The sequence below is a fragment of the Meriones unguiculatus genome, chromosome 9 (genome assembly GCF_030254825.1).
Source record: "Meriones unguiculatus strain TT.TT164.6M chromosome 9, Bangor_MerUng_6.1, whole genome shotgun sequence".
In the NCBI taxonomy this organism is placed as follows: Eukaryota; Metazoa; Chordata; class Mammalia; order Rodentia; family Muridae; genus Meriones; species Meriones unguiculatus.
The window spans coordinates 10,591,189-10,616,169 of record NC_083357.1 but is presented as its reverse complement, the minus strand read 5'-3'; the positions used below and the strand labels follow the sequence as shown (position 1 = coordinate 10,616,169).

General features: G+C 48.8%; 1 protein-coding gene across 3 annotated transcripts in view; it reads right to left on the bottom strand.

The window, feature by feature from the left end:
* Positions 1-9,017: 9,017 nt before the first annotated feature.
* Positions 9,018-24,981, bottom strand: part of Tmem273 (transmembrane protein 273) — a 30,628-nt gene continuing 14,664 nt past the window's right edge. Inside the window, exons 1-5 of one of the 3 annotated variants that reach the window (XM_060390884.1) lie at positions 24,665-24,693; positions 20,554-20,607; positions 19,598-19,735; positions 17,696-17,726; positions 9,018-9,875 (exon numbers count right to left, since the gene is read on the bottom strand). In XM_060390884.1, the coding sequence (XP_060246867.1) occupies positions 9,692-9,875; positions 17,696-17,726; positions 19,598-19,735; positions 20,554-20,607; positions 24,665-24,671 (414 nt within the window). In that variant the 5' untranslated portion in view covers positions 24,672-24,693 and the 3' untranslated portion in view covers positions 9,018-9,691. Of the gene's footprint in view, positions 10,125-17,695; positions 17,727-19,597; positions 19,736-20,553; positions 20,608-24,664; positions 24,694-24,981 lie in introns of those variants that run through there. The other 2 variants (XM_060390883.1, XM_021655042.2) reach the window with 2 other exon arrangements.

Below are 24,981 nucleotides of genomic sequence, written 5' to 3'. Positions count from 1 at the left end.
CAAGCCTCAGAAATAAAGCAGGATTGAGTGGGGGCTTCTGGAAAGGCTGGATCGTGTCATGTGACATGTCCACAGAAAGTTCTCAAGAAAGGGAGTCAAAACCAAGGCTAAGAGTAGAGCATGAAGCAGGGCTTTCAGGCCAGCCCATTGCCAACTGACTGCATCTCCTCGAGTGTGATGGAACTGTCTGGGCATTGGGCATAGGCACTGCAGACTAGCCCAGGGACCTGTGAACTCTGCTCTTAGGGAGTCTGTTTCTAGGGCCTATTAGTTGCTACAGGTGCTCAGCATGTTTCCAGGGCAACCTCACAGTCAGGGAAGTGGCTTCAGATTAGTAAAACTGGGATCTCACACATCTGAAGCAACAGGACGGGCAGGAGAGAGCAGATCAGCCCCCCGGCCCCCAATCTGCCTGTGTCACCGGTGCCAACCAGCACCATTTAAAGAAGAAAGAACCCTTGTCAGTGTTGTAGAAATTCAGCTTTGGTCACATGGGAAAAGATAGCTGCTCAGGCCATTTTGTATTGCTGCAAACACCAGAAGCAAAGGAGGCTTATTTGACTCATGAGTCTAGTAGCTGAAGTCTGGGCAGTTTGTAGCTACCATGTGGTAAGGACATGTCCATCCGAATGCCATAAAGGGGCAGAAGGAGAAACAGCCTACCACAGGCTGGTAGCCTCACTTTTAAAGAACTCTGGTTTTGTTATGCTTTGAGAATTCTATTCATGCATATGGCATGTTTTGATGAAACCCACCCTCATTCCCTCTGCTTCAGTTCTCCTACTATGCCCCCCTCCAATATTTCCTTTTGATTTCATGTGCTTCCTTTTCTTTTGTCTTTTGTCTTTCTTTCTTTCTTTCTTTCTTTCTTTCTTTCTTTCTTTCTTTCTTTCTTTCTCTCCAACTGTGTCCACCTGATGCTGCCAGTGTAGGCATGGGTGTGGTAGGACCATCTGATAGAGCATGGGGAGAGGTCTCTCAGGGCCTGTGTCCCTGAAGAAAACCGACTCTCCCTGTCCCATTCACCATTGATCGCCAATACTCAGCTGGAGATAGACTGCATGATCATCCCCCACCTCATGCATGCTGAGATTTTGGCTGACTTGGTCTTGGAAGGTCAGGGGACAACTTAGCTTCAGTTTGGGGGCCCTGGTGGTGATTGGAACTCATCGGGGGATGCATTTTACTTTGGGTTGTTTCTGATTTCTGCCTGGTATAGGTGCCTCATCCTAAACAATGGCCCGGCGTTGTAAATGTTTGTAAACATAAGAAAAACAACATTAAATTACTTCTGCTTTATTTAAATGCTAATGAGATTGGGGGAAAGATAGAAGCTCATGAGTAAGAGATACAAAGCCTCCTGTGAGACCCTGATCTACCTGAGGCCCAGCACTAGCTCCTCACAGAGGTACCTCATCAGCACCAGACCCTGAGATCAAGAACAGCTTCCACCCACGGATACAGCTAAGGGAGTTGGGCTTAGGAGACCTTCCCCAGCCACAAAGGGTTAAAACCTAACAGGCAAGTATAGCGCCCTGTGGGAAAGCCTTGACATGCATTTGCCAGAAAACATAAACAAGGACAAATGAAGACAACATGTGGCTGGGGAAAGCCTGATGGAAGCCAGCTGGGCTGCATGAAGAGCCACGCCCAGGGGTAGGCTTGGCCAAGTAGGCTCTGGAGGTCAGAGCAGCCTCTCCAGTTGTGTGGACTCTGCAGAGCTTGGCCTCGAACTCAGCACTGCCTGGGAGGTTGGGCATGATGGGTTCAGACACCTGAGGGTTGGTTGTTCTGGCTCCTGAGAGGACAGCCCACCTAGACCTCCTCACCCTCACAAGGCAGCAAAGCTGCAGCCCACATCTACCACCAAGTGGGCCCTTGGATAATTGAATCTGGGTGGCACCGTTGCCTGGGTTTGGGTGCTGCCCTGTGGAGAGTGGCAAACATGGGCTGGGTGGTAAAAGCGGGCTGGGTGGTGGGGGCATACATGCAGCTCATCCTCTTTGCTCTGGCTGTGGATGTGACCTGCTGTTTCAAGATACTGCCTCGACGTCCTGCAGTGATGGACTGGAACCTGGGAGTGGGAGCTGAAGTAAACCCTTTCTTCCGTAAGTTATCTTTGTAAAGGTATTTCACCGCAGCAGCAGAAAGGAAAATAGGTCATGTGCCTTGCGCACACGTGACAGTCCCCGCTGTCAGCATTGCAATAAGTCATCTTGCTGCCAGGGGCTTTCCAGCACCTGTCTGTCCCTCTCCAGACACAGCACCCACCCCAAACACTCTCTCTACCCACTCCAGGGCACAGGAGTCTCCAGAAGAGCTGGGCTAAAGCCAGACGTGGTACTGCTGGCAGCCCAGCCTAGATGCTTTGACTCACACTTGCATGACCTTACAGTGGAGAAAAGCAAAGCCTAGCCTGGGCCTCCTCTGAAGTTGGGCGGCCAGGGGAAGTACAATCCCCCAGACCTCGGTGGGTGACTGAGCTGGCATATGTCCTGCCAGGAACACTAAACGCACCTGTGACTTCATGGCATTTGCATTTTTTCAGTGCATTTTATTGGCTCGTAACCTCACATAAGTGGGAAATCTCTGTTTCCAGCCTAAAATGCTAGAGCCATATTATGGTGTTTATCTAAAAATGCTCTAGACAGTGTTGTGAATTACTGGTAGTTGAGGGGACATTTCCTCCTGGGAGATGACTACCCAGAGACACTGGAGCACAGTGACTGAAGCGCTTGCCTATTTTCCCACGTGCCTGGGCCAGAATGCACTCTTCTGGATGCTCCCCTCTCTGCACACGGAGGCAATTCAGACACAGGTTCTCACACAGAATGGTGGGAGAGGGCTGAGGAGCTTCGATTTAGCTCCAGAGGCCTTCTGAGGCAGTGATAGCCCCCTGCAGTCACCTCCTGTGTCCATCCTCAGATGGTTGCTACTTTCTCTCCCTTGCCCTTCCACCCCCTCTCCTCCCTGGCCTCAGTTACTAATACTCAATCCTTATGAAGTCACTGACTGGGGGACCCTTCCCACCCTGCTTGTCTCCCCTGGCATCTTTTGACAGACACTAAGGATTTCACACTGGGAAACTTCCCGCAGGTGCTCTGTAGACATTATTTCTTCCCTAAAATGTGTTATTCTTGTGGAATGTATAAAAAGTCTTAGGGGAATAGGTGTCCCTTGCTGTCAGGTCTCATTCCGCCCCCCCCTTAGGAGAACTGGATTTTATCACTTCCCATTTCACAAATTCACTACTGTGTCCCCACCACCCCCTGCCTCTCAGGAGCACACTGTACTGGGTTGAGGATTGGACTGGTGGAGATTTATGGCCACCAGGAAGATCAGAGCCTACCCCATCTCAGTGCCTGGACCCTGAGCCCAGAGAGTCCTGTATGGATCTCAGCTACGCTCATGCCTGCTGATCTAACCAATGAGAACAAAGCCATCACCAAGTTAGCTGCTCCTGAGGAAGGAGAGCAAAGGATGAACTTCTGCTGTCCTTGGAGTCAAACCTGAGCTCTAAACTCGAAGACCAGTGAGGAGGCTGCTTCTGTTCCAGTGCTGGCTGCGGAAGCTGTGGAGCCCATGCTCTCTGTAACCAAGGAAAGACTTTTGTAAGTCAATGAATGATGGCAGATGCCTGAAAGTCAGAAAGCATCTGTGACCATGTGGAAAGGGTACCACAGGCTTATTGTTCTGGGTAAGGGGATGGCGGAATGCAGACTCAGCCATGAAGACTGAAGCACTGGCTGCTTCATTTTTACCTTCAGTTCTGCTGTGGTAATTGCATTGCTTCCAACTTCTTTTTGAATCAACTGTAGTCATTTAAATTTTCCCTCCTGTACCCTCTCACCAGTGTCCTGTGCATGACTCAATGTGTGCTTTTCTCTTATAGGCAATAATTCTTCAGTGACATCAAACTCTGTAGTGTCATTCTGTCTGTCGTCTTCACACGTTAATACCTTGACACAGGCCATTGGTCTGTCAAGTGAAATCATTGAAAAATTGCCATTATTCTGGTTGCAGGCTTGTTGGCCTGTTTCTGTTTTGTTTCCAGCCTGTTCCGGTTTTGAATAGGAAGCCTCCTGTGCTTTTTAAGTGTATCAGGACTCCAAGAAACAGAACACCAGGGGGTGTGTATAGAAAGAGGATTGGCTTAAACAAAAACGGAGGTTAAGCAAGTACTAAATCCACATAGTGGTCTAGACAAGCCTGAAGGAGCTGAGATATAGTTCACAGCTGAGGCCATCTACTGTGGAATTTCTTCTTGCTCAAGACAGGTCACCTTTTATCTGTATTCAGGCCTTCAACTTATTGGATGAGGCACACACACATAAGTGGAGGGAAATCTGCTTTACTCAAAGACCACTAATTTAAAAGGAAATATCATTCACTAACAAACCCATGGGATCATCCAAAGTAACTAAGCCATATATCTAGGTACACATAAAATTAACTATAACACTAAATCCCTCTAACATGTCAGGATTTGAACTCATGCTCTCCTATAAGCTGCAGGGCAGCCACTGAGCTCTTTACTCCGAGTCCTGGGTATTTCACCTATGCACTGAGGCATAGGGGGTCAGCCAAGGACTGAAGGGAGTTTTAAAGCAGACGAACTCCATCCTTTAGTCAGCTTCCTTTCTGGGTTTGTTCCCCAAATGCTGTGTTGTTTTTAATAAAAAACCCAAACATTTAATGAAGACTCAAGAGCCAGATGCTGTGTTGAAAGCCTGCTAACTTAGAGAGACAGAGAAAGTACCCAGCTGCCCTTCCTACTCTACAGAAAGAAAATGGCCTTTCTACTCAGCCCATATCCCAAAGGAAAAGGCCAAAAGCCAAAAGCTAAAAAGCTAAAAGCCCTTTCATCCCCAAGCTGTCTTAAAAACCCTACTCTCAATGTTTCTCCTTTTTGTTTAACCCTTGTCATCTGGATTCTTGCTTTGTCTCTTGACCTAGGCTTGTCTTTATTTAGATCTTGGATTAAAGGTGTTGTGCCAAGACCCGGTTTTTATAGTTCACAATCTTGGAATTCACAATGGGATCAAACGTCCTGTAACAGCTAAGAGCTGTGATGGCGGGGCATCAAGATCCAACTCCCACCTTGCATGCACGCATGGAATAGACTCAGGTTAGCCTAATAGGAGGCACAGGGGCTGGAGACTGACCCTGGCTTCCAAAAGCTGATGGAGGTGGGAGACATATATTATTCTATGCAGAGGAGGGGTGTCTTCTTAGAGTCCATGGACCAATGCCCCTGGAAAAGAGCTTGCTGGCCACAGGCACAGATCTGGTAACTGTAAACACCCTATCAGGAAGCACTTGGGTGGCTCTCGGCCATGGCTTCACACTCTTCCTGTTGTTCAGCCTCTGTGATAGACTCACAACTTGCTGTTGCCTCTTGATGTAAACACACACAGGAGAATCAAAGTCACATTGTAGAGAATTGCGCTATAAACGCCTCCCAGTGAGACTCTTTTTGTGGAGAAAAGTCAGGGACAGCCCTGGTCCACTTTCCCAGATGGCTCGATAGCCTCCAGTGCCCACACGTGGAGTGAAGAAGCCGGTCTTTTCTTGGTGAGAGAACAACATTCTCTTACTCAGCTGAGGCTCTGACCTCTCCCTGATCCCTCTTGATCCCTAAAGTTCACGGCGGCCTTCTCTGGTAAGGAGAGCAGTCCTTCACCCAGGCTTGCTTGTGTCCCGCCTTACCGTGTGCACATATTATTGGGGTCCTGGGAGTTTAACCCAAGACCTCACACCTGCAAAGCACTTCTTCGGCATGAGCCAGCCTCCCAGCCCCTGTTTTGCTTTGATTCAATAATTAAGCTTTTCTTTTGTTGAGCCTACCCAGCTCAAATATAAGCCAGGCTTGTTAACTTCCTGGGTAATTTTATGTACTTCAGAAATAATAAGATCAATGAACAGGGTTTTTTTTTGTTTGTTTGTTTGGTTTGGTTTTGCATGATTCCATTCAATTTTCCTTCCAACTTAGCTTTAAAGAAGTTTACATTAGGGCCACAGGAATACAAGCTTTCTCAGCAGGTAAAGATGCCTACTGCCAGCTAGATGACCTCAGTCCCTGCTCCAGAACCCACCCACACAGTGAAAATTGCCCTTTGATCTGCACAAACGCATTGTGGCATGTCTGAACACATGTGCACACACAGACAGACATACACACAGACACACAGAGGACTGCACAAAAGGAATGAATAAGAATGTAATCCTACTTTTAAAAATGTATCTTCATGAAAAAAAATCAGATAAATTCTAGCTGAAGAACAGTCTGCGCAATTCTTTTCTGGTCTTCAAAGCTGTCCAGATCATCAAACATGTTCTGAGAATCTTCTGCAGCCGAGGGGACTTGAGGAGACACCATGACTAAATGCCACACAAGAATCCGGACAGAGTCCCTGGGCAGGAAGAGACTATCAAGTGAAAGTCAAGGACATAAAATGTTTGGGTTGCAGTTTGCAGTGATATACCTAATCAGTTCATTCTGTGTGTGTGTGTCTCTCTCTCCCTCTCTCTGTCTCTGTCTGTCTCTCTCTCTCTCACACACACACACACATACAGCATTGGCTGAAACTCAGGATCAAGAGTGCTTGGACTCATCAAACACAGTGAACAGCAAGGCTGGCCTGATGAACCTCAGTGGGAACCCTTCCCTCTGCTCTCATGGCCTGAAGATATGCCACTTGTCATCTGATAGCAATATGCTTGTGGAAAGCCTACTTTTGAAGGTTGATTAATTAGTATGACAAGTCTGAGATTGTGACAAATGACCCAGGAGGAAAAGAATCAGTTCTTAGGCTGTGCTCTGAGCAGCCCAGCCCCCACCCATCCCCCTTTCAGACTTGCTGTCACCAGCCACTTCTCTCTGTTCATGTCATGGCTCTGCTAGGCTCAGCACCCTGCTGTCTCTGCCTCCTTCATCTCCTCCAGTCTGCTTCTCCCCTCTCCCTATCTCACTGACCCTCCCAGGAATCTCTAAACATACTCCAGAATAAACATCCGCACATGGGTTTTTAACCCTAGTTCTCAGGCACAGTCTCCATAGGAACTCCTGCAATACCCCTGTGGGAAATGTGAGGTTCACTTTGTTGAAATGTAGCCAGCCCATCCTGGCTCCCAAACATCGGTTTAAAAATCCAGAACTCAGCTGCAGACCCTTCCTAGCAGGTGTGTCTAGTCCAAGCCAGTGCCTGCTGACCCAGGGAGTGGGGCTAAGTCTCCCTCTTTTTCCTCCTTCTCATTCTTCCCCAACCTATCCGTCCTCACCATCATCGCTGCCTTATTTCAGCCACAACTACACTGCCCTCCTGCTTGGATGGGCAAGAACACAAAGGGTGTGCGACCCTGCTGGTAAGGACAAAGTCTGGCATTTCCGGACGGCTTCTGAGCTTGGTCCTTACAATGGACCCCCTTCCTAGTGGGGTTCTCTCTTTGCCTGGGAACCCCAGATCCCACAAGGAGTGTCACCATAGCCCTAAGGGAAGATTACAGGTCCAACCCTTTTCTGATAAGAAACCTGCTTAGCGAGCACCTGGGGATTCCTGGAGGTACCCACCAATGACCTTTAACTATACATGGACAGGACAATTAAGTTCTGCTTTTCCCCTCTTATGATAGGGTTGTTTCATTACTTGTAAATCAAGTATCCCTGGCACCCCTAGCCCCATCGAATCAAACACACTCACCGTGAACTCCTTCCACTGAGGTTTATAAGTCTTTGATTCACAAAATAAATCTCTCTTGTTCTAGTTCCCACTATGGCCACCCTCAAGATTCATTATTTATTCTGGAAAAGAGAGGGCTCCCCTCCTCCCTGGAAATTCACCACTGAACCCCTGGGGCTTGGCTGCCAGCCAGGCCAGCTGGAGCCTGCCTGACTGCCTTCCAAAGGCGAAGTACCTGCAGGGCCTGTATCTCACCAGACCAGTCTTCCAGCCCACTGAGACAACTAGGCGCTGGCTTTCCTTGACACCCCAGCCATTAATACAGTGTCTTAGCCAAAAAGCTGTAACATTTCAGTTTCCATTGCCGTCTGATATCCAAAATCTCATCTTAAAAGAGCTAACTGTAACACCAGGGGAAAACTTATTTCCACCTCTCCTGGTGAGACCAGGAGCCTTGCCTAGCACATGTGCTTTGCCTTGCTCTTTAAGTATGGCGCTCTTGGTGTTCTTGGGAGCTATTGGGGAGACTACATGTGATGTGGGGCTCCATGGTCTCCAAGGCCAGAAAAATAAAATTTATCTCATCTCTGGCCTCTGTTACAAAGCTCCCAAATGAGATAACCAAGACAGTGTCTCAATGTGGTTGACCCCAAGTATCTCTAAGAGCTACTGTCCTCTGGGGTCCCCTCCCTGGAAGCTTCTTTTGAGAAGGGGAGCTGCCAAGAGTACTGTCCTCTAGAGTCCAATCTCTGGGAGCAGCTCTCAAGAAAGGCCTGGGGGTTTTCCAGTGAAACCACAAGGACTTCCAGAAGGAAGCCATGAACTTGAGTTTGAGGAATAAGCCAGGAAGGTCTCATTGCCGATGATTCCCCATCCACGGCATCAGCTCCCTTATTCCTGGGGAGAGGATACTAGTCGGCCAAGAACAGGGCAATGACATTTCAGTCAAGAGCGGACAGTATGTGTGACAGTGTGCCTCGAGGCTCCATCACCTAGCGACCACATCGCCATCTTAAAGTGCCTTACACAGATCACTCTCCTCTTGCTCACCTAAGGTTGGAAGCACAGCGCGATGACCTCCTCAAAGTTTCCCCATCATTAAGCGTCCCGTGATTGCGATTCTCTCTATTAAACTTTATGTGGGGCGAGGAGAAACACCCAACTCATGTCTGGAAAATATGTCACAAGGTGCAATGGTGGGGCAGGACCCCACTGTGTGTGTAGAAAATGTGAAGCAAGGACTGAGAATCCAAAGCCATTCACCTTCACTCACAAGCAATTCTGCCATTCACGAAACCAGGTATGTTAATTAAAATGCTGCTAAAAGAAACAAATCAATTTTCCAGCCCCAGTACATGATGATTTATTCTATCTCACACACGAAAGATTGCTTATGAGGATCATGTTTCTGCTTCAGGTGATCATTTAACAAAAGCTGTTAATGAGTAGCACTTCTATCAAGTCAGACAAAAGACACCCTGGGACTCCAGACATTATTATAACGCAGCACTTGGTTTTGAAAAATAGCTCCTCCTTCAGCACAGCATGTGAAAGGTAACCTGTGTGGGTGAGACCCAGTCCACACAGCCACCTGTCTTCTCGCAGAATGGAAAAGCAGAGTCTTCCAAGACAGAAGTTATTCAGTTGTGAGGGAATGTTCACAGAGTCTGTGCCCCGACTCTCGACTTGATGACAAGAGCAGCAGGATGTGGCTTTCCTGAGGCCTTTTGTACAAATGCTATGTACACTGCAACCATCACCACAAAATCATGTGAGGGTAAAAATGATAGTAGCTCTCTGTGGCACAGTGGTCCGGCTTCCTCTTGATCCCCCTCCTTTATTTGAAGAACTGCGGCACCAAGGCCCTTCCCAGGACTGTCAATGTCCTTCCTCTCTCTCCAGCCTAGGCTGTCCTCTCTTCTCTTAAAAGGTCGGTTTTCCATTGACAGCACTGGATACTGGCTGGTCGGCTCCACAATCCGAGGCAAGTTTGTATTTAAAGCCAGAATCTCCTAGAAGCCAAGACTATGAGACCGGGAGTTCTGAAAGTGAGCCTGAATGGTTAAAGCCCCACAGTGCTGAGGAAGCTGTCTCGGGTTTTTTCCCATTTTCACAAGCCACGTTGGGGTGGGGTTCCATTGATGTGGGTACAGTGTTGTCATGGAAGTTTGCGCAGCTCCTACATGGGCACCTAGGCTGAGAAATGCAGATTTAGGGTTTCCCTTTTCCCTGCTGCTGATTCATGTACTTCCCCTGTACAGTCTTGCAGAACAGGACTGGCATCATCCCTCAGGACAGAGGTGCTGCCAGGTGCAGTCCTTTATCTCCTATGCCCGTACTGCGCCCGTGCAATGATCCGTCAGCAGCCTTGGGTATTCAGACTCAAAACACCCAAAAGCCCCTTCTGATGTGGCTGCCGCTCACAGCTCTATCACCTGGGCATCTCTAGAAAGGGACAGAAAAGCGGAAGACTCCCAGTTAGAGTGATGGTGTCCTTACGGTTTGCAATGAGCAGGTGCAAGGAGCTCACCAGCAGATGTCAACACCAGGGGGCACCTTCTCCAGTGACACGGAAAGATGCCCTTAGCCCGTGCTGAGCCAGATATCAACCATGAGGTTGCTGCTGCCTGCCAAAGCCAAGGTTTCGCCCACATCCATACAGTAGTGTCATTCCTCAAGGTTAATCAGAATATTTGGGGAAAGTGTCGCTGTCTGTATATGGAGAACATGTCCCGATCTGGGCAGATGCTAAGAGAAATAAGGTAGGGAGGCCTATGGGATATAATAAAAATGATGACTTCAACTCTAGATCACAGGTTGTTAGCATCTATGCCAGCTCAGACATGAGGGAAGGCACCATCCATGAATTTTTTAGGAAGAGGAAAACAGAAGAAAAGGTTGAAGTCACCAAGCCAAGCCCTGCCACAGCTCCTGGAGCTGGAGGTTGGGGCACAAAGCTCTGAGCTACGGGACATCGTCATGGAGATCACCAGCATCTTCGTGAAGGAGACAGAATTTGCACCGACACCACAGTTTCCCATAAGCATTATCTGTCCCGACAACAGGATGGCACATTTATGCTCGCACTGACTGCTCCCTAATTGTAAATGCCATCTGTTGGGCCTGGTTGGCAATGATCTCTTGGCATCTGACATCTCATCACAGGTGTAGAAGGAGCCACAGCAGGAAGACGACAGAATGGAGCATGCACGGGGCAAGTCAAGTCAGCAACCATAAAACAGCATATCTCCACCCAGCCTGTGGCTGAGGACTAAGCGCACAAGTGAAGCCCAAGCTTCCAGAGATTACCACCAGGAGAACCAACAAGGCAATGAGCAGGCTAAAGACAAGAATGGCATGGTGGCAGACAGAGTAATGGGAGTTGAGCCACTTAGGTCCTTGTCAGCTTGACATAAATGGTAGACATCTGGGAGGAGGAAAGCTCAGGTAAGAAAATACCTCCATCCCGTAGGCAAGTCTGTGGGGGCATTTTCTTCATTTGGGAGGGCCCTGCCCATGGTAGTTGGTGCCAGCTCTCTGCAGGTTGTTGTGTGATGAGCCTAGACAGCAAGTCAGCAGCCTTCCTCTGTGGCCTCTGCTTCAGGTGCCACGCCCAGGCTCCTGTCTCTCAAGTTCCTTCCCTGACTTCCCTCTGAGGATGGACTGTGAGCTATAGGATGAAATAAACTCTTTCCTCCCCAAGCTGCTTTTGGTCATGGTCGTCATCACAGCAATAGAAACCAAACTAGGACAAAGGGTGATTTGATCAAAATACACTGTAAAGCTAATGAGAGCCTAATAATAAAACATTTAAAAAGAAGATCCGATAAAGGAAGTGGAGACAAGAGAAGAAGAAAATCTAAGAGAAAGCTTTTAATGCTGTCAAATGCTAGTATGTTTCCCTAAAAAAAAAAAAAAAAAAAAAAAGATAATGGTCAAAAAGAACATGGAGTTTGTGGGGGGCTGATCTGGGCAGGCAGAGCCTGAGCATGGAGTCCATGCCTTCTGTTGACTCACAGCCCCGAGTTTAAAAGCCCATTCGGGGCTGAGGAGAGTTCTTCATGTGTCTGCACCTACTCAGAACATGTGCTGAAGAGATGGATGACCAAAGGGGACAACCGACCGGATGTGGCAGTCCTGAGCTCAAGAAGCACCTCCGGGACAAAGTCAGCCTCTCACAGGAGACACAATTCCCTTAGCGCAGATGTCAACAGCCTCCTGAGAGCCAGACACAGCCTGTAGTAAAAGGCAAGCTAGGCAAAGGAGGGGATGACATAAACTGTCTGAGTGAGTAGCTGAATTTGATGGCCCAGCCATAGGTGTGTAAAGAAAATTAAAAAAAGACATTTTGGACCCAATACACTTAGAGTGACAATTAAGCCAAATTATTTTACCATATCCTTCAAGAAGGAAAAACAAAGAGATAAATAAAATCAGTACATGCTTCTGTATCCAGTGAGCCAAAGAGAGCCTCGGAGCATTTTGAAAATAGGAATGGGGTCTTGGAATGCATCAGAAATGTTTCACTGGTGAGGAAGTGGCCCACTAAATGTTGTGGGTAAAGTCCTTCTCTGTCGGCTTCTTGTTGAGTGGATGATGAGTGGATTTTCCACCAAGATCAGGCACAAGGCATGGAGTGCTCTATGTCTCCTGTCGCCTAACACTGGCAGCTTAAGATGTGGCAGAGAAGAGGGAACGAGTAGCCCTGTAAGAACTGGGAGAGAAGGGGTGTGCTTTGGCAGGGCGTCATGAAAACTCAGAGGGACCAAAGAGAAAATGAGCCAAATGATACAAGCATCCATGAGGACAGCCAGTGTAATACATACTCAAAGGTCAGGTCGGAGGCAAAGACCTTAAACACACAAGATGTTCAAAATACTGAGGATTAAACTTGCCAAGAAAGGTGAGAACTTTATGAATAAAACCCAAGGGCTTTCATGAAACACACGAGAATAGACGTTGAACATCTTTATAACAAATCCGTGGTGTTCATTCACAGGGAACGCAGCCATAGAGAACAAGGAAAACCTGTGATGGGTGGGAGCACAAGCAGAGCTGGAGGGCATCGTGTTAAGTGAAGTGAGCTAGACAGAGAAAACTGTTGTGTGCTCTTGAACACCCATGGATGTTAAGAGAGACGTTAACCTGAGTATACACTATCGATAATGAGGGGTGGGGATAAAGCAGGGCAGCGTTTGCCTCGTGTCCGGAGGAGGCATGACCTGAGACAGCACACTAAACCCCACCAATATGCGTGATTAATGCATTTGCTAATCAAAAATAAAATAGATCCCCCACCTGGATTTCTGGTTAATGTCACAATGAAGTTAATCAACTTCAACCTAATGTATAAAGATAATAAATCTCCCAAAGAAATTCCAAGACATTTGTTTTCATAGCAAAATTCCAAAGCTAACTGGAAAGCCTTGCCTCAGAACTAATCTAGCAAATGTCTCCCTGAGGAAGAAGCGCAGTGTGGGTGTGCTGGGGTGGGAGAAAACAGCCTTCCAGATGGTGAAGCGGTATCCGGGATCCCTCACTAGTCACGGTGTGGTATCTGCCCGTTGCTGACCACAGGTGTGCAAGTCCAGAAACATCAGAGCAAGCATGGGAACGGAGAGCAAATCGGGCAACGGAAAAGAGGGTGGGGCCAGCACTGCCCATTTGTTCCCTGGTTTGCTCTGTTCATTTCTTTATTTTGTGGGGCAGGACGTGTATATGTGTATGCGCACGAGCACATGTGTGTGCGTCTTTGGAGTTACAGGTAGGTGTGAACCACTGGACATGGGTGCTGGCAGCCGAACTCGGGCCCTCTGAAAGGGCTGCAGGCCCTTCAGCACTGAGCCATCTCTCCAGCACTGATCATTTGTTTCTGAGGAGGACTCACTGTGTAGTTCAGGCTGGTCTCTAATTGGCAACCCTGCCAGCCCTGGAATTATAGGCATGGCCTGACTCTACTTAACCGGTGTTTTTAATGAGGTTGCCATTTATATAAACGAACAAATTCTATCTATAGATAATATCACTCACCAGAATGAATGCAAATGAATCTGATTTAAAAAAAATTTAAATACCACAAAATATATCTGTGAAGGTATGGATAGGTATAAAATTATAACTGTTTATATGTAAATGTTTGAAGTTCAATACATTTTTTGTGAAAGGGGCAGGGGCAGGGGTTCAGGCAGGCAGGAGTCACTGAGATGGTGACCTCAAGGCGGAGAAATATCAACAGTATAGAGAGAAATAATTCTCTGCGTTTATGTTTGACTCGTCCCATATTTGGCCTTTGTTCCTATTTTATATGTTCAAATATAAAATTAAGAGTTTGAAATAAAACATTGAAGTAGCCTAGTCTCTGAGACCTAGGAATTACTACCTCTAATATTGTATCAAATTGGTAGCATTAACCACATAGAAAAAAACAATATTATTTAAGTTGAACACATCACTCTGGTTGTGTGCACATGGCAAGTGCTGCAGAACCGTCTTTGTGCTCACTGGGCAGGCTGTCAGAGCATGCTGTGATTCAGGAAGCATCGTGTGTGGTCATTGGGATCAAGCAAAAAGAGGAAATCCTGCTGTGTTAGACAACCGGGATCTCCATTTCAGAGGAGGCAAGACACACGCGCAAAGGAGGACGCTTCAGAGATCTCAGAAGATTGGCATTCCTGTTTACATGTATACACTGAATGAACTTAGGAAAAAAAAATGACATGGTGGTGGCCATGAGTGTGACACATGCTGTCCAAATCTGGATTTCTAACACTCAGATCCCATAAAAGCAGAGGGAAATCTGAGGAAAAGGGTGAGGGGTGACCCTGGATGAGGGCAATGCAGAGGGAACCTGAGATACTGTGTGTATGTGTGTGTTGTGTGATTGAATGTGTATATATGTGTTGTGTGTATATGTGTGTACGTGTCTGTGTATGTGTGTTTGTGTGTATGTGTGTTTTGCATGTGTGTGTGTGTTTGGTCTGAGAGGTTCTCCCACATAGTAGGGTGTTGTCACAGGGGCTCACTTGTCATCAAAAAATACCTTACACTGACTCAACTTGGGACTCTTCGAGCACCAAAGGATTATGACAGTGATATATTAAAATGCATTGAGTCTACAATAGCAATAATCAGTCAAAAAATTAAAAAGGAGAAGAGAGAAGTATAAAAAGTCAAAAAAGAGAAAAGAGTGACCTTTGTTAGATGCAGAAGAGGTACCAGAATTGGACATTTAATATTTCTGTAACCACCAACCGCCACAGCTGGCTCAGACGAGGATTATGAATGGATGAAAGCCATGGGTGAGGAATGGCTGGGCCAGTCTATATTCACAAAGCCGCAGTCTTCAGAATATTTGCTGCTGACAAAAAACATGGCGATCTCCAGAGTGCAGACAGCAAATGTTGGCTTCCCTAGCCAAGCTATCAAAAGAAGCAGGGAGACTGGGGGGAATTAGGTATGTGCATGCTGACAGAGGGTAACGCCTAAGCCAGATAGGCAGTGTTGCCTCCCTCCTTGGTAATTTTTACACTGAACCCCCCCCCAAAAAAAATAATGAACGAAAAAAATGGGTCATTGTACAATTTTCTGCTTAGGTAGTTTAAAATGAACAGTGCTGTGTGAATAAAAAAAAGAGAGATGCAGAGAACATATATATTTTGTTTGCAACTTTTCAGCTTTTCTGCAGATTTCAAGATTAATTTTCTCAAACAGCAAGAGGGCGAGAGAGAAGATGGGACACGATTCTAGACCTAGAGCAGCCTTCCTAGCCAGCTGGCGAGTTATCACTCTGGGTACAGCCCATGAGCTGAGCAGGAGACCAGATGTGAGTCGGAGAACAGCGGTCTTGCTATCGCGTGTGAGGAAACCAGAGGACAAGTTCAACCAGGATCTGGGGGTCCTGCCCCCCAAGCATCTGTTCCTACTGTAAAAGCTTTTCCCGAGCCTCGCAAAGCAGCATGGGAGACAAATGGTCACACACACTGAAGTCTGTTAAGTGTGGTGTTTTCGATTTTGTTTTCATTAAATGGGCTACATTAGCTACAAGATTGGCCACTGTCAAAAAAAAAAAAAAAAAGACTGTGGGAAAACTGGACTCTCCTCTTAAAGCTGGAGGGGGGGTGGCTGGCTCCTTGTGCTCAGCTGCTTCCTGGGATCCCCAGCCTCATCTAGTGTTAGTCTGGGAAACCTGACCACCTGCCTCCGCTGCATTTGCTGCTTCCCTTCCTTCACCGCCCTTGGTCGTTGCGTTTGACGGTTCATTGTTGGATAGCTATTGCAGCCCTCTTGCCTCCCGTAGCCCCCATGCCTCAAAGAATCCAGAACATTCTCACTGTTGTGTTCTTTCTGCAGCCTCTTGGTTGCAATCCGGCAGGTGTTCCAAGAGAGAATGACCTCTGAAGGGCTCGTCCAGAGGAGTTCCCATTGGCATAGGCCCTCCTCCTGGCCCCATGAGGATGATTGTGACCAGCCCACTCCCACCCTTCTCCCTCCCTGAGTCCTGGTGCTCGCCTGGAAGTTTCAGGGTCCACAGTCATTCACCCCAGGGAGCTGAAACCCCTTCTCTTCCACACCTTCCCTCTCTACACCATAGGGAGAAGCATCTGATCTCATTATCAGGCTCTTTCACTGGCCAAACGTTCACCAAATTCTTCCTTCCCAGGGTTCCTATGCTTGTATGGATTCCTGTTTGCTTTCTATCTGCACAATCCACTGACACAATCCACTCCCTACTGGGTTTGCAGCCCTTGGCACCTCCACGGTGCCACAGGATCACATGGACCGCTCCTGTCTCCCCATTGTCGGATGGCTGTCATCTGTGAACCCTGTAACTAAAGGGAGCTTGTCTTCTCTCTCTTGCCATCCATCACCTTTCTCACGGTCTCATGTCCACTCATCCATCCATCCATCCATCCATCCATCCATCCATCCCTCAATCCATCCATTTATCACAGACAAAGGCTCACACTCTGTTCTAGGCACTGGGCTACCTGCTAGGGCTACAAAGATGGAAAGAAAAACCCGCTTTCACGGAGGTTACATTTTAAGGAGGGAAATGAACAACAACAACAACAAGCCCCAGAATTTAATGACATGTGATGTAACTATGGAAAAGAGCTATAGAGAAAAATAAAGCCAGGGCTTGGGAGACGGCTCAGTCAGAAAAGTTTTGTCAGCAAGTATGAAATGCTGAGTTTGCTCCCCAGCACCCATGCAAAAACTAGGGCACAGACCTGTAGCCCAGCACTAGGCAGGAAGTAGCAGGGGGATCCCTGCTCCTTGCTGCTTGCCAGCCTAACCAAATCAGCAAGCTTCAGGTTCAGTAAGAGACCTCGCCTCAAAAAATAAGGTGGAAAATGATTGAGGAAGACACCCAACATAGTAAGCCTCTGGTATCCACATGTATGCACATACATACATGTGTACAAGCCTGGAACATACAAACACACCCACATGCACACACGAAAAAGAAAGAGAAGGGCAGTGTGGGTGCTCCTCCTTAAAGCAGGCCATCTAAAAATCAAACGCTAGCACTAATGCAGAGGTGTCAAGGAAATGAGGTGAAGGCTTGCAACGACGTGAGCAAAGAGCATCTCTGTGTTAGAAGGCAGTGAGTGCAAATGTCTCTGGGGCAGGCTGACCGAAGAAGACATAGTTGCAGAAAAGCAAGACTTCTGGATGCTAGGGGGCCAATCTAACCCAGAGCAAACTCTGGTCATGGAGGGGCTGTGGGCTTTAGTCTAAGTGTACTACTCGTGGATGGTTCTGAGCGAGGTGTTTGGGGAGGAGTCTAACCCAAGGTGCAATGACAGTGCTGAGCCCCTTTGGCTATCGTACTAATGGCCACTGCTCTCATGACCCCCCCCCCCCCGACCAGTCCAAAGAAGGGAAGAGCAGCAGGCAGGACCTATGGGGAACATTTCAGTCCTCTAGAGAAAGCCGGTGACAGAAGAGCTGAGGTAGGGGAGGGGGTGGAGTTAGGGGACCGTCCCCCACTGACCAGTTTGCAGCAACCTTACCTGGGGCTTCTCTTCCTCAACGTAATGGTGTCTAAAGAGAGAAAACAGAGCATTAGCAGGGTAGGCCCATGACTCTTTTGCCCAGCGGGCAGGGGTGAGGGCTCAAAGCCAGCAGAGAGGAGATGCTCCAGAGTGGGCCACTCCCTGGAAAGTCATTCTGGGTACATCTTAGTGCTGGTGGAACCTCTCTGTGCATGACCAGTCCCTGAGCCCCTTGGCTGGCACACAGGTGTGACCAAGTGTTCATTCCCATACCACCCAAGGCCTACAACCCCTCAGCTTGCTGCCCGAGTCTCCCAAAGGGGCTGAAGTTCTCAGGAGAAGGGAGGATGGGGACTGTGTGATGAAGAGACAGCTTCTTCTACTCTTACGGCTAGGGAAACAAAAGGAAAGAGAAGCCAGTGCTTGTAACCAGGGATGCCCACTTCTGGAAGCTCCCTCAGGGCCCACACCATCCTTTCCCATGTATCTTTACAGGCCATGGCCACGTTTTCTAAGAGAAGAGGGGATCCTTCCTCCTTGTCCTCAGATCTACCTCAAAGAAAGTACACCATCATCATCTCCACTGTCTACGGGTCTGCTTTGCCAGTGTCGTCCAGAGAGCATGGCGCGAATCACTGTTGCATTCTGTTACATCATGCACAGAGAAACTGCTCAGACCCTACAGGGAGACCCTCCCACACACCACACAGATTGTGCACTGCTCTGTTCTGGGTCTGACCTGCCCATCAGCCAGCTGAGCTCAGGACCTCAGAGCCTCCTGATTTTATCTGATCATTATCAACGGGACTAGAATACAGAAGTCTTGTTTTGAAACTGACTTCAGATCTTCCCATCTTTCTCCGGAACCATAATTCTCAGGAATAACAGAATCAACTGAATGCAGAGGTACACAGTGACAGTGAGACAGGCAGGGAGACACAGCAGGAAGAGAGTTTCAGGGACACTCCATTTATAATCCGTGGAAGTTCCTGGGCTGTGGGCTTGTGGGTTTGTTCTGTCTTTTGCCACAGAGTTTCCCGTAGAGCTTCACATTAGGTCACCGTTTTCTCTAGCTTGGGTCTAGAATGTTCTCCAAAGGCACATTTGTTAAAGGCTTATTTCCCAGCCCATAGTGCTCTTGGGAAGTGGGACACCTTTAAAAGGTGGGACTTACTGGGAGATCTTAGTCCTTGTGGGGCATGTCCTTGAGGAGGATTGTAGAGCTCCAGTTTCTTCTCTCTGAGAGGAACCAGCTTCCTCCTCCACACATGCATGGTTTATTGTATCACCACAAGTCCCAAACCAAGAAGATCAATAAAGCACGGTTAGTGCAAGTTTTGGTTTGTTCAAAAACTCAGTCATGTTATGTGAATATGTTTTTGTTTTAATCCCAAGTGGGGATATGGGACTGCCTTAGTTTATCCACAGCTGATAATTGCTTTGTGTGGCTCAGAGAGGAGCAGGGTTTTTGCCAGCTGGAGATAGTTTAATTCTGAGGAATTGGAGAAGCCGTGAATACGAGAGCCCAGAGAGGGAAGGGGAGAAATTCAAAAGACAGACAGAGAAAGAAGGCTGCTTGACTGCTGGATATCCTGACTACGAGATTGGTATTTCCCCCAAAGAATCCAATGACCCTAATCAGCAGGAACTAAGTCTAAAGAGGTCTATGTCCCCTGTCCCTTCTAACCTTCTTTCTCTCCTACTTAGTGTTAGGGGGTTGGTGGAAGGAAGGTAGAGGCATAAGGACCCCAAATAAAGTAGAGTTTAAAAACAGCACACCAACAGCATGGACCAAAATTCCAAAACTGTGATTCCAAACCCTTTCCTATCTTTATGTTGATTGCCTCACGTGTTTTGTCCTAGCAACACACAAGGCCAACAGACAGTCCTTTCTTCTTCTGTTTGTTGTCGGTCGCTTACCCTGGGGTGCGTTCTTCAGGTCTGCAGGGTTATTGTCATTATTAGACAAGTGTCTCCGGATCATGCATATCTTCAGGGCAAGGAAAGCTGCACATATGGCTACTCCCAATGCCATACCAATGATGGCGTATTTGAAGTCTGTAGCACAGGGAAGAATTGAGCTCATGACTTGGCTGCCAGCCTGCAGGGGCCTTCCATAGCTCTAGATAACGCTGGACCTAAACATCCCGCATGTCAACCTGCTATGCTAGCCTTATTTTCTACTCTCCACTCCCAGCCCCTCCCCAGCCCTCGGAGCCCTAGCCCTGGTCTCCCCAGCTGTCAGAACTGTTCCCATCTTCAAGGGTCCTTCAAGTTCCACAGGACCTGGCCACACGAGTTCTAGTGGTAGGCAGCTTGCTCCTCTGGCTTCATGTGATGCTACCTCATTTATTCCCTAATTCATTCATTGACTCATCCATCAAAATCATTGCTATGTGATGAACCTGAAAGCTAACGGGAAAGGGCCTGCCCTATCTTAGAGGAGCCTCGAGTCTGTGAGAAAGGCTCATGGTAATATCACAGGACGGGTAGTCTGGAGGGGTTGGGGAGTCATGGGGTCCAGGGCCTCCTTAGAGGAGGTGATGTGTGGATCACTCATTGCTAGTAAAGGCAAGCCTCTATCTGGGGAGGAGTAGGCACTGCAGAAAGAGGACAGATGAACATAGGTGAGGACTGGGGAGAATGGCCGAACCTGCTGTCAAGGGCCTGTAGATACAGGATAAGGCATTAGGGGAACAAGGGCTGCTGGTCAGAGACAGCACACAACCTGGGTGGGGCTTGTGTACTCTCACCAATAAATGTGCCTGCAGGCAAGATGTGTGCTGGCTAGCAAGAACGCACACCAGCATGTACCTGCATTCTTTGTAGGGTCTCACGCCAACTCTGTACACAGAACAGACATGGAGGCCACATACCAATCTCGGTCTCAGCGGACCTGCCTGTTGCCAGCACTCGTGCTCCTCCAACACCTGTGAAGAAAGCACCCCAAGCCTTGTTAGAGACCCACAGCCAGGGCTGGGGGATTACTCCGTGGAAAGAGAACTTGAGACACAGGCGTGGGGAGCCAAGTTCAAGCCCCAGCATCTACATTTTTAAAAGGTGGGGGAGGCGTGGTCACACATGTGCCTGTGACCTCAGTGCTGGAGCAGAGCAGAGACGGGGGGGGGGGGGGGGGCTATTGGGGCATACTGGCCACCAGCACAGCTCTAGGTGAGAAACCCTGCCGCAGGAAATAGGTAGAGAGTGATAGAGCAGAGCATCCAATGTCCTCCCTCCCCTGGCCTTCACATAAATATGCACAGATGCGCACACGAGAGAGAGAGAGAGAGAGAGAGAGAGAGAGAGAGAGACTGACAAACACAGAGAGACACAGACTCACATATACATCACACACTAAAAATAACAAAAAGAAGCACAACACTGGTTGGAACCGAGGCCCGAGCTCCAGCTGAGAGGTTGTTGGATCGGCCACCCACGCTCAGGAACTCAGCAGGTTTCTGATGTCACGGAGTCTCAGGGCTTTGCTGAGGTGCTAAATCTTCCCTCAAGGCCCAGACAGGGAGCCAAGTCCTGTTGGGCTCAGCACCCTATTCCCAGGCAATTTTCTAAGAGCCTCTGCTGATCCCAGCCTGCATCCTGCTGGCCCTCACCACCCCTTGAAGACTGTGGGCCCTGGAGACTGTTGGCAGTCCTCAGCCGCTTATTCTGAGTCAGATGTTGTGTGCAGTCCAGTCGGTGATGTATTTGACACAGCAATCATTTGGTGACAGGGGCCCGGTGATCATTACCGTTTTATGAATGAGGAACCAGAGATACTGAGAACTTAATAATGTGCCCAAAGAATGAGTAAAGAAGAAGTTGGCAGGGCTGGGGTTCCGGAAGCCATGCATCATATCTGTGGGAAACGCAGCTCACGACTCACCACAGACACCTGAAAACAGAGCCCCAAACCCTATGTACACCTTCTCTCCCTCATATACACACCTAGACAGACACACACACACACACAAATATTTACAATGGCTACTCCTAAAGCAGAGTGATTGTGATGTTATACTATAAAAAGTTATTGGAAATGTATGAAGTGTTTATTTCAGAAATCTTTCTATTTAGCTTGCCAACCATGATAGAATACATTTGACTGAAACTCCAGAGAATGAAACTAGCAACCATGGGGACATAATTCCATACCACCCAGGCCAGCGGCCAAGTGGGCCTCAGCCTCCTCTCATGCGCCTCAGTGGGTCTTCCATGGGAGAGAGCAGGTGCTCCCAGAGATGAAAGGGACAGAGCCTCTGCCTGTCCAATCAGCAAAGAGCTTTCCCACTCCCCTATGATCACTGACCACCCTCAGTGACACTCAGCACAGTGCGCTAAGCTAACACTACACAAAGAACAACCGTGTTCTCTGCTCGGTGAGGAGGAGATTCAGGTCAGGATTTGTTTGTTTATTCACTTCCCATCCTGATTGCAGCCTCCCTCCTCCCACTCCCACCTTGTAATTCCTCCTCGCATTCTCCCCTCTCCTTCTCCTCTGAGAAAAGGGAGGTCTCCAGGGGTACCAACCCACCCTGGCACATGAAGTCGCTGCAGGATCAGGAGCATCCTCTCCCACTGAGGCCAGACAAGACAGCCAGCCCAGTCAGGGGAAAGGGATCCAAAGACAGGCATCAGAGTCAGAGAGGATCCCCACTCCAGATGTTGGGGAAGCTACATGATGACCAAGCTACACATCTGCTATATATGTGCAGGAGGCCTAGGACCAGTCTATGAATGCTCTTTGGTTGGTGGTTCAGTCTCTGTGAGTCTCCATGTGTCCAGGTTAGCTGACTCTGTAGGGCTTCTTGTGGAGTCCTTGACCCCTCTGGCTCCCTCAGTCATTCTTCCCAACTCTTCCATAGGACTCCCTGAGCTCTGTCTAATGTTTGACTGTGGGTCTCTGCGTCTCTTTCCATCAGCTGCTGGGTGAAGCCTCTCAGAGGAGTTAGGCTAGGTTCCTGTATCCAGGCAGGCTTTCCAGTGAAGGGATACTGACACTAACCTACCCACAAAACCTTCTACACCTACAAAGATATGCAGGGATAAATATAGAGCAAAAAAAATGAGGGAACGGTCAACCAAAGACTGGCTCTACTTGAGACCCACGCATGGGAAAGAACCAATCCCTGGCGCTGTTAATGTTACTCTGGTCTTGTAGTCAGGATTTATTTTTAAAGATTTATTTCCCTTTCGATGGTGTGAATATGTATGTGTCTGCTCAGGGACAAGTGCATGTGTAAGTGGACACGGCTAAGGAGTCCAGGAGGTGTGAGGCACCCTGGGGCTGTGTGCGGCATTTATGAGCAGCTGGATTTGGTGCCGAGAACAAAACAGCCCCTTTGGAAGAACAGCGAGTGACCTCAACCACTGATCACCTCCCCAGCTCCTGGTCTGGAAGTTTTATCTGACCCACTTGATGGGTGAATGCAGCCTGGAGATTCTGAAGCAAAGTCTCACAGCCTTGTTCTGACTGCAGCTCCTTCTGGAGACACGCAGACGTCTCTTTCCTACAGACGTCAAGCCTACCACACACACACACACACACACGTGCATGCACACACTTACCACTGTACACAACGACCTGGATTTTCTCTAATGGATGAAGCCACCATTGGACTCCACTGTGTTAACATTAACGTCAACTAAGCCTGCTGCCCCCACTAGACTGAACCACTCGTAGACCAAGGGAAGACCCCAAACTGCACTGAAGCTCTGTGCATGAGAGCAGGGTTCCAGGCTGATTCTAGCCTCAGAAGCACTGTGCTCATGTTCTGCCTGAACCACGCCCTTTGCTGACAGATAGGCCTCTTTCCGTCTGTGCTGGACAGAAGGGAGGAGCCAGGGAGGGCATCCCGGCCCCTAGGGTTCAGCCTGCCTTTGGCCCCCACTAATTTCTGGCTCTTCCAGTTTGGGGATGTCCTCCTTTCTGTCCGTAACAAGTGGATGGAGACAAACCTAGTCAAAGTATGGAGCAATAATTCCTGCTAGCCAGCCCTCTGGCCACTCGGCGGCAGCCTTTCCCCTCCTCAGGGAGAAAAGAATCCTCCCATCTGCCCTAGCTCCTTTGCTCTCACTCTCTCACTGGGAGCTCTAACTCTGCTCTCTAATGAACCCCTGGGTGAGGATCCATCCTCTAGGCGACCTGCCTCCTGCCAGGGTCACCAGCTGGGGGAGGCCCTCTCGGGCTGTAGACCCTCCACAAGCCCCCAGATCTGCAAAGTAGCTGGAGAATGGATGGCCCTAGCAGGGCTTGTCTGCCAGTACAGTCTCAGGACTGCAGGGTGCTTTGGTCTGCACTGGGACGTGTGAGACCCCAGGAGGAAGCCCGAGCAAAGCCAGCAGGAGCTTCTGTGCACACACTCTGTAGGACTTCCTGCAATGCTGGGGCAGGGCTCAGAACCAAACACAGGCTCTAAGACCCTGTGCAGTCCAGAGAGCCTGGACCTGGATGAGTGGCCATCACTGCTGAGGCAAATCCCCCCACTCCCATCTCTCTCTCTCTCTCTCTCTCTCTCTCTCTCTCTCACACACACACACACACACACACACACACACGCAAACAGGCACGCACATACGCATGCACATGTACACCGTGTTCCAGCACTGTCCCTGATGAGCTGGGTGCGGAGATCGAGCATAGCCTCTGCTGCTGCCTTCTACCTGGACTTGCCGAGACCCTGGAGCTTTCCGGAGATGCGGTCCCCACCGCCCCAAGTGTGGATAGGGGGCACTCTGCACACAGAAGCTCTCCTTCGGAGGAACTTGTATCAAGGCACTCAAGGGTCTTGCCACACCCCTATTTGGGCCTGATGCTCTGCCCTCCTTATGAAAGCAGCTTCACACACATTTGATGAGGTACGAACACAGCAGTCTCTCTCCATAGCCCTTCGGCCTGGGGCCTGCTCTGCAGTGGCTTCCAATCCTGCAAGATTCCATGGCTCTTGAGAGAAGGGTATGGTATGGGTAATTTGGTAGCAGAGCACTTACACAGCATACACCAAGTCCCATGGTTTCTTGCCAGCGCTGAAAAGGGGGAGGAGAAGAGAGTAAATGCTCCTAACTAGCAGCCTAGCCTCTTCTCCAGCGGAAGAGGGCAGGGCCGCCTCAGGGGAGCTAAGAAGATTGAGCCCGAGGTACAGTTTGGACTTGCCCATCTCTGTTGGAATCCGACCCGCTAAAAGACCATCCCTGGCACCCAGGCCTCTTTGTGCTGTCCACCTGTTGGGCCCACCCTCACTGAGGGCTAACATTCCCTGCCACCTTATTTGGGCAGAATCAGGGTGTGTGGTTCCCAGTTGTGCGCT